Raw genomic sequence first — 10000 nt, 5'->3', positions numbered from 1 at the left:
TCTATCTCTCCCTTCTATCACCCTTCCTTTGTCTCATTTTTCTCTCTTTCTCTCCTCTTTATCTCCCTCTTTCATGTTTCTCCCTTTTCCACTTTCCAGTTTTCTGCCTTTATCCTTACATTCATTCCTTTATTCGCTTTTCCCCTCTCCTTCTTTCATTTTTTTTCCTTATCTGTCCATACATCCTTCCCTAATATCTGTATTTCACTGTCTTCTTACCCCACCCCATCACTCTCACCTATCATCCTCATTTTCCTCCTTTTTCCTTCCTATTTTATCTATACCCACCTATCTCCATCCATCACCATGTTTCCCTCTCACCCTCTTCCCATCACCCACCCTATCACTGTTATCCATCACCTCTTTCCTCCTTTCCCTTCACTGTATACCTGCTTTTTCCAACCTTACACCCATCCACATGTTCCCTTCACCCTGCCCCCTCCCGCGTTCCCATCTGCGTGTGGTGTCCCCGCCGGAGGAGCCGTGGAGTGGCGGAGTGGCTGGCGGTGGCGGAGTGGCTGGGCTGGCGGTGTGAGCTGCCATATTGATTGTGGCCAGTGCGAGACAGCGACCCACCGAGAGAGGACTGGTGGTGTTCAGGGCCCCGCCGCCCCTCACACACACTCGTGCTGGGCCCTTCGCGGTGTGGCTGTCAGTGTGTCCGTCAGTGTGTCCGCGCCCCTCAAGCCCTGTGCCTCCACCTGTGTGCGTGTGGCGTTCAGTGTCTCAAGTATTCGGGATTTCTCTCATGTTTCGTTTCGTTTTTGCGTTCTTTCTGGTTTTGAAGTGCCAGAAACGTTTGTCTGTTGCAGTGATGGATGACTCGTGTGTGTGTTCGTGTGTTCGATGGCTTATGTATTCCTATGTGTATGTGTGTGTGTCGTGATGAGTTTCCGCACATGTGTCTGTTTGTGGTGCCTCTCGTGTGTGTGTGTGTGTGTGTGTGTGTGTGTGTGTGTGTGTGTGAGTGATGGGAGAAACGTTTGTGTGTCTCAGTGAAGGATGGGTGAGTGATGCTTCTCTTTGTTGTGGTGAGTGTGTTTGTGGTGGTGATGAAAGTGTGGCGTGGCGTGGCGTGGCGTGGTGTGGTGATGTGCAGGCGTGCGTTGTCACTCCCACCCTCGCCTCCCACGCTGGCTGACATGAGAGAGAGAGAGAGAGAGAGAGAGAGAGAGAGAGAGAGAGAGAAGTGTAGTGTTAGTGTGAAGCTTTCCTTATCATTGACACTGACGGAGGAAGAGGAGGAGGAAGACGATTAAGAACAAGACAAGTGTATGAAAGTGTTGATATAGTGAACTTTATCTCTTAATACCCAAATACTATCTCCTGGTTCGTGTGTTCGTGTGTTGGTTCTTTCCTCTAGTGACTATCCTCCACCTGTGACTCCCTCCATCCCTTCATCCCCTCCCTTTCTCTCTCTCTCTCTCTCTCTCTCTCTCTCTCTCTCTCTCTCTCTCTCTCTCTCTCTCTCTCTGTCAGGAGGAGGAGATGGAGCAGGTGGATGTTTCTGGGATAAGTGGAGTGAAGTATTGAAGCTAATCTTGTTGTGGTCTGGATGTGTTGTGTCTTTCATTAAGTTGTCCACCGTCAGTCAGTCTTTCAGTTAGTCAGTTAGTCAGTCAGTCAGTCAGTCAGTTTGTCAGTCAGTCATTCAGTCAATCAGTAAAGCAATTAATTAGTTACTTAGTTTGCTAGTTAATCATTCAGTCAGTTAGTCATTTTTTCACTCACCCATCACTCCACCCATCCGCCTAATCACCTACCCACCAGCCTCCCCCGCCACCTGTACTCAAGGACCTAAGATTATAAGGGAGGTGGGTGGGGGTGGGAGGGACGCAGGAAGCCAGGATAGGCCTAAACGTGGCAGTCCCTGTACCACACACGCCTCTGTCTATCTGTAGGCCTCGTGTTTAAGTGGAGATTTGACACTGGATAGGTGAGAATAGGCGGGAATAGGTTGGCGTGTTTTATATAGTGACTTGCGTGTAAGGTTAGGTTAGGTTAGGTTGGGTTGGGTCATGGTTAGGTTAGGTTAGGATAGGTGGGTGTCTGGCAGCTTCCCTTACTTATGTTCTTACACTTAAGTACTTTGCTGTCTCACCACGACTAATAGTAATGGAGGAATGTTATTAGTCAGTCAAGACAAGCATAAAATAAACACGATCTTTAAAAACTAGAGCCTTTTGTTATGTTCTTACTACGATTTCTTGCATTTACTCTCTCAAAATCATGAATAAATGTGTTTCTATTGTTAATCTAATGCAGAAATCTTGTCATCCTGTCACTAGAAGCATAAGAAAAACACCTTTGAAAACAAGTGTCATTTTTAAATTAGTGGATGCCAGACTCCGGTTCATACAGACACACGTACGGACTCTCTCTCCCTCTCCCTCCTTCTCCTCCTCCCCATCCTTTTTAATGCCTTCAGTATTGGGACGCATTTTTACCACGAGTTGTGGGTATATGATTAGACGATTTTATTGACATTAAGAAGGGTCTATGGAGGTCAGAAGATTAATGGCCAGAGTCTTTACTATTTTAATCCCCCACATAAGTTTCTGAAGCTGTATAGAATTACCAAGTAGTAAGTAGAATGAATATGAAAACACGTCCTGGTACTGAAGGGGTTAGTTAATCCACGTCCCTTTCATCACCTCCTCTCATAACAGTGTAACATCCCGCAACATGCACCAGACGGCACACACTCCCTCCCTTCATTCACCGCCTCTCCTCCAATACGTGTGAGCAATATAGATGTGTGTGTGTCTTGGCTATACTTAGAGAGACACGTCAAACCAGCCACGCCAAAAATAGTTCTCTTTCTCCTTTTACAGTGAGTGGGTGAGAGAGAGAGAGAGAGAGAGCGCTTGTGTGTGTGTGTGTGTGTGTGTGTGTGTGTGTGTGTGTGTGTGTGTGTGTGTGTGTGTGTGTGTGTGTTTGTCTTGCTGTCCATCGTCATCATCAAGGAATGAAACTATCTATATTGTTGTTGTTATTGTTATTTTCGTTATCAACTCGTGTATAATTTTTACAGGAATGAAAAAAAGAGAAACGAGATAAGAAAATACAATAATAAACTAAAATAATAGACAGAAAAAAATATAAAACTGTCCCAAAAAAATAAAGGAAAAAAAAGGTGGTTACAGAAAAATCAAAACAAGTAGAGAGAGAGAAAAAAAAAAAAAGACAATAACAAATCACGTGACCAAACACTGAGTCACGTGACCATTACAAACTATCACTGCCTTTTAAGAGCCTTCGATAAGTATTACTGCGTGTGCGTGTACGTGAGGGCGCTAAGAGAACAGCACCACCACCACCACCTCCACCACCACCACCACCACCACCACCATCATCATCATCATCGTCATCATCGTTGTCGTCGCTGTGTTTACCTGTCCCGGTGTCGTCCAGGTGTTGTGAGCCAGTTAGGTGTTAATTGAAGTCAGTCCGTGAGTCCGTCTGTCAGTCAGTAAGTTAAGTCAGTCTGTTCCCACCACTCGTCATGTGTTCGTATGTTCGTTCGTTCGTTAGTCAGTGAGTCAGTTTGTAAGTTAGTGTGATGGATTAGGAGTGTTTTATGTACTATTGTTGTTACCCTGCTGCTACTACTGTTACTACTACATCTACTACTACTAATACTACTACTGCTGCTGCTGCTATTACTGTTACTACTACTACTACTACTACTACTGCCACTACTGCTACTGCTATTACTGTTGCTATTTTTAATTTGATGATTCTAACTTGATTGCTACAACATCCACTACTACTACTACTACTACTACTACTACTACTACTACTACTACTACTACTACAAAAAACATTGGTTAAAATAGAAAAAAATAATGTTTATAAGTAGATAAGTGTTTTCATGTCAAATTTATAAGTGTCACTACCACCACACTACTACTACTACTACTACTACTACTACTACTACTACTACTACTACTACTACTACTACTACTACTACTGTTATCCCCTAAGTGGTCGTTAAAGTGCAAAGTAACCATAAGTGTAAAGTATTTGAACCCTTTTGTTACTTTTCTACTTGTGGTGTTTAAGTAAATAAGTAAACTCAATTAAATAGACACCTAAGAAAAGTATTAAGTAAGACATAAGGAAGGGATTGTCCAAGAATACTGATAAGCAGACTGAGAGAGAGAGAGAGAGAGAGAGAGAGAGAGAGAGAGAGAGAGAGAGAGAGAGAGATAAGTGTGGTATTGTCCTAAAAGTAAGATAAGAAGAGAGGAAGAAAGTTATAAGAGTGAAAGAAGAGGAAAGAAAAAAGAAGAAGAGGAAGAAGAAGTGTGAACTGTACAGAATATTAAATAAGAAGAGAGAGTTTTGTGTCACTGAGGAAAGAAGAAGAGGAGGAGGAGGAAGAGGAAGAGGAAGAAGAGGAAGAGGGACAGAAACAGGGAAGAGAAGAAGACTTACAAAATAAACAGGAAGAAACAAAACACACACACACACACACACACACACACACACACACACACACACACACACACTGAAGAAGATGAAGGAAAGAAAAAAAAATAATTAAAGCATAGAAATTGAAACAGCGAATGAAAGAGAGAAGAAAAAGGAGGAAAAAAAAACAGTGAGAAAGAGAGAGAGAGAGAGAGAGAGAGAGAGAGAGAGAGAGAGAGAGAGAGAGAGAGAGAGAGAGAGAGAGAGAGTTTGTATCTTTCACGAGTATACGGTTAAATGTTAAGGTTGTTTTAGACTTTTCTTTGTCATTTTGTGGTTATTTCCGTCTTACTTTTAAGGAGCGAAAGTTTGTAAGGGTATTGTGTAAGTTTGTAGTGTTGCTGTGATCGAGTGTCCCTGTGTTGCCGTGTCCCTGTGTCCCTGTGTTGCTGTGAAGGGACTTGCCTGTTCCTGTGTGTATCGACAGCAGAATACATGTAACACAACTGCTCCCGCTACACCTACAGCAGTAACGAGAATATCTGCTACTACTGCTGTTACTACTCCAACTAGAACAATAACAACTATTACTATTGCTACTGCTACTATTACTACTACAGCAGCTATAACAACAACAACAACAACAACTACTTCTACTACTACTGTTTATATCGCTGTTACTTCTGCTGCTACACGACAACAACTACAGCAACAACATTTACTGCTACCGCTACTACTAGTACTACTACTACTACGACTGCAACTGCTTCTAGTACTAAAAGAGGAACAATAATAACAACAACAACTACTACTACTGCTGCTTCTGCTATTACAAGACCAGCAACAATAAATACTACTACTACTACTACTACTACTACTACTACTGCTGCTGCTGCTACTGCTACTGCTACTACTACTACTACTACTACTACTACTACAGAAGTGAGAAGAGAGAAGGAGGAATAAGTGAAGGAAGAAAAGGAGGAGGCTTTGTGTTCCTATTATCTGAAATCTCTCTCTCTCTCTCTCTCTCTCTCTCTCTCTCTCTCTCTCTCTCTCTCTCTCTCAGGAGGGAACCACACCGTCCAGGACTCCTCAAAGCCCTCCATTTCTCTCCTCTCCTTCTCTCCTCCACTTTCCTACTTCACACAGGACTCCCTTACACTCTCTCCTCTCCTTCACACATTTCCTTCTCTCAGTTCCTTCACTCCTTCCTTTCCCTTCACACAAAAAGACTCCCAAGGAACCTTCCTCGCTGAGGATTCCACCACTGCCAAGGGGACTGCGCTGTGCTCCCGTCTGAAGGACACTTAGGATATCTCAAGGACTCCATCACTGTGTCCTGAAGGAGTTAGTGAATTCTCCTGTTATTTGAAGAACTATTGATACTCTGAAGGACTTCCCTGGTATTCCCTCCCGTAGAAACCCAAGGGTATTTAAAGGATTCCTAGGTATTCCCTCCCGAAGGACTTCCTGATTAGTCCTGCTGTCTGAAGAGCTTCTGTAGGATACTACCTGTTGATTCTCTGTGAAGGACTCCCACAGTCTTCCCTCCTGAAGGACTCCTAGGTTAATTTCTGTAAATGATTTCCGTCTAACCGAATCCTGAAGGACTTTGTGGAGATTCCTGTTGTCTGAAGCGTTGTGGGACTCTTCCTGTTGATACTCTGAAGGACTCCTGGGTCTTCCCTCCTGAAGGACTCCCCAAGTCTTCCCTCCTGAAGGACTCCACGAGCTGCGCGTTAAGGACTTCCCTCCAAGAGAAACTATCATCGAAGGACGAATCCCTCCATAGACGTAACCCGGTGAAAGGACTCCCTCCCTAGGACTCCCTCCATCCATAGGACATCCTTCGAAGGACTCCTGTTCCCTCCACTCCTACGACTCCTCTCGAAGGACTCCTCTGTTGTGAAGATTCCCTCCATAGGACTCCCTCCGTGCATCCCTTCCCTATCGAAGGACTCTCCCTCCCCTTGTAGGACCCCTAAGGACTTTCACAGTAGGACTCCCTCAGCAGGACGCCCTCAGGATGTTGCTCTGTATGGTCTTCCCCTCCAGACTCCCAAGCTTCGTCCACATCTGTTTCCTGCAGGTGTGTGTGTGTGTGTGTGTGTGTGTGTGTGTGTGTGTCTGTCTGTCTGTCTGTCTGTGTGTGTGTGTGTGTGTCAGTCAGTCGGTCGCTATGCGGTATTAAAATTCACCCCTATATCCTAGAACATTCTCTCTCTCTCTCTCTCTCTCTCTCTCTCTCTCTCTCTCTCTCTCTCTCTCTCTCTCTCTCTCTCTCTCTCTCTCGTAAATCGCGGTTCACGGTGAGGGAGCCGAGCTGTGAATTGGACCGAAAGTGCCTCTTAGGTGTCCCCTGGGGGCGGCGTGCCCTTGCTTATATCTAGCCCATGAGGGAGGAGGGAAGGGTGGCGGGGAAGGAAGGAGAAAGAAGGTGGAGTAAGATGTAGGAGAGAGGAAGAGAAGGAGAAAGAGGAGGAGGATGAGGAAGAAAGATGAATGAAGAATGAAAAGAAGGAGGAAGAGAGAAGGGTTAGAAGTGTGAACAAGGAAGCAAAAGAGGAGGAAGGAAGAGGAAGAGGAGGGGAGAAGGAGGAGGAAAAGAGAAAGGCTGGAATGAAACGTGGCTGGGAGAAGAAGGAGGAAGAGGAGGAGAGGAAGGTTAGCAGTGGGAAAGAGAAGGAATAAAGGATGAAAAGGAGGAGGAGGAGGATGAACAGGAGAGTAAAGGGGAACTAGCAGAGGAAGAGGAGGAGGAGGAGGAGGAGAAAGTTTGATATTAGATTGAGAAGAGGAAGAGGAGGAGGAAAAAAAGAGAAAAACAGAAACGACACGTGAGGAAGAAGATAAATGAATGAGAGAGAGAGAGAGAGAGAGAGAGAGAGAGAGAGAGACAGAGAACGTTTTGACCCCTAGTACATAAAGGTTACTTCAATTTTCTCTCTCTCTCTCTCTCTCTCTCTCTCTCTCTCTCTCTCTCTCTCTCTCTCTCTCAAACACCTTTCCATAACAGGTTAATTAATTTTCCCCTTCGTGGCTTTCCTCTTCGCTGTTTTCTGCTGCCTCGCCTCAAAAAGCGCTCAAAAATAGCGCAAAATGGCTCTTTTTAGCGGCCAATTTTGTGAAGTGTGGAAAAAGATGAAGAGGAGAAATATGGGCTTGCGTGTGTGTGTGTGTGTGTGTGTGTGTGTGTGTGTGTGTGTGTGTGTGTGTGTGTGTGTGTGTGTGTGTGTGTTTGGCTTCCGCAGGGACTGAAATGGTATTGGTTGAGCTCAAATATTTTCCTCGTTTTTACAATTTTTTTCGTTTTTTTTCCGATTCCTGTTATTTTAATCTCGTGTTTTTCGATTTTCCTGGATTCTCTTTTTTTTTTTTTTAGTGTATGTTTTTCTGAGTGTTTTTAAAAGTTAGTCTCGTATGGATCTGTTTTTTTTTTTTTTTTATCGTTCTCTCTTATTCTATTTCGTATTTTTTGTATTATTTCGTATTTAGTTTCGGTTCGTGTGTCTTTCAAAGAACACACACACACACACACACACACACACACACACACACACACACTTGTTTATCCATGTGAGACAAGCCCAAATTCCCTCCCAAACGACATCCTGTCAGTAGATAAGATTGAAATGCACAGAGTCAAGACTGATACGTCCATCATAGCCTTGAATCACCCTTGTTATGTTGTGTATGATTAGACCATTGTATTTATATTAGGAAGGGTCTATGGAGGTCAGGAGATTAATGGCCACAGTCTTCACCAGTTTAATCCCACATAAGTTTGTGATGCTGTATAGAATCACGAAATATTAAGCAGACTAAATATGGAAACACGTAATGGTACTGAAGAGATTAACCCCTTCAATACTGGGACACATTTTTACCATGAGTTTTGAGTGTGATTAAACGATTTTATTTACATTGGGAAGGGTCTATGGAGGTCAGAAGATTAATGACCACAGTCTTCACCAGTTTAATCCCCCACATAACTTTGTGAAGGTGTATAAAATCGCCAAATAGTAAGCAGAGTGAATGTGAAAACGTGCCATGGTACTCAAGAGATTAAGTAAAGGCTAGCACCAATACTGTACCACTCTTGTTTTAGTCCTTATGGACTAACATTGCTACCTTAATCCCTTCAGTACTGGGACACATTTTTACCATGAGTTTTGGGTGTGATTAGAGGATTTTATTTACATTAGGAAGGGTCTATGAAGGTAAAAAAAAAAAAAATTAATAGCCAGAGACTTCACCAGTTTAATACCCACATAAGTGTCTGAAGCTGTATAAGATCACCAAATATTTAGCAGAATAAATATGAAAACACGTAATGGTACAGAAGAGATGAAGTAAGTAGAGTGGGTGGTAGAAAAACACAAGTTGATGCAGAGGAGTAAAATATTCAGCCTTGTCTCCAGCCTGTTACTCACTCTTTCTGAGGATGGCGGTGTTGCCGAAACGTTAAAGAATATATTCCCTTGCATCAGCTTATATGTCCCTACCACCCACTCCACACATTTGTCTGGATATACACCACAGATTAAGTAATGCTATCACCACTACAGTACCACCCTTGTTATAGTCGTTATGGTTTATGCACTGAAGACTAACATACTCCTTCCCTGTACCACACTCCTTATACAAAAGTCGAGGGTAATATCAATAAGTTAGCCACCCATGTCGTATGCCCTCTAGAAATCTTATTATATGGGTAATATCAGTATCTTGAAATACCATTGTTATTTACCTGTCTTTATTCACTGTAGCAAATAAATCACACTTAATACAGTTTGATACCATCTGAAACTACTCTTTATCACACCATATATATCTAACCAACACCACTGTCATCCTTCACACATATACTAACACTACCACCTAAGACACAGGTTGCTATATATCTTAATACAATCTTCTTCATGCGTCCTTAATCCCACTGTATTGCAGGGTCAGCCGCTTGAGTTATCCTTCTCCATCTTTTTCTTTCTATCCATTGCATCATCTTGAACTCCCAGCTTGCTCATGTCCCTCCTTGTTACGTCTCTCCATCTTATTCTTTGTCCCTCAACACTCCTTCTCCCCCTAAACATTGCCTTCTTCACTGGTTCATCCTCTTCTCTCCTTTTCACGTGTCCTTAATACGTTCTAATACTACTTAAAACAATCTAATACTATCTCAACCCTTATATACTAAACCAACACCACTCTCTGATCCCTCATGCTAACACTACCACCACTTGACACACTTGTTACATACCTTTATACAATCGAATACTACTTCATACAATCTAATACCATTTTAAACCCACATATACTAAACCAACACCACTCTCATCTGTCATGCTAACACCACTAGACACCATTGCTCCACGCCTCACTAATGCCTCTGGTCCTTGTTCCCGTCGCAGGAGGGTATGCTGGAGGGCGTGTCCCGGCGTCCCTTCGGGTGTTCCTCTGGCAGCTACAATGTCCGCGCTTCTGAGCTGGCCCGTCACCGCGCCCTCAGGACCCTCCGTGTGCAGGTCATCCTCCTCGACGACTCCACCCAGGTCTTCGAGATAGAGGTGAGGGTCATCTT

General features: G+C 43.6%; 1 protein-coding gene across 7 annotated transcripts in view; it reads left to right on the top strand.

Moving 5' to 3' along the window:
• The window catches only part of LOC123503273 (tyrosine-protein phosphatase non-receptor type 4-like), a 119130-nt gene that overhangs the window by 11508 nt on the left and 97622 nt on the right, over positions 1-10000 (top strand). For 4 of the 7 annotated variants that reach the window (XM_045252899.1, XM_045252904.1, XM_045252905.1 and 1 more), the window contains exons 1-2: positions 5488-6508; positions 9831-9986. In XM_045252899.1, the coding sequence (XP_045108834.1) occupies positions 6446-6508; positions 9831-9986 (219 nt within the window). In that variant the 5' untranslated portion in view covers positions 5488-6445. Of the gene's footprint in view, positions 1-5487; positions 6509-9830; positions 9987-10000 lie in introns of those variants that run through there. The other 3 variants (XM_045252902.1, XM_045252903.1, XM_045252900.1) reach the window with 1 other exon arrangement.

This window comes from Portunus trituberculatus, chromosome 13 (genome assembly GCF_017591435.1).
Source record: "Portunus trituberculatus isolate SZX2019 chromosome 13, ASM1759143v1, whole genome shotgun sequence".
Lineage (NCBI taxonomy): Eukaryota > Metazoa > Arthropoda > Malacostraca > Decapoda > Portunidae > Portunus > Portunus trituberculatus.
This window is presented reverse-complemented; position numbering and strand designations above follow the sequence as displayed.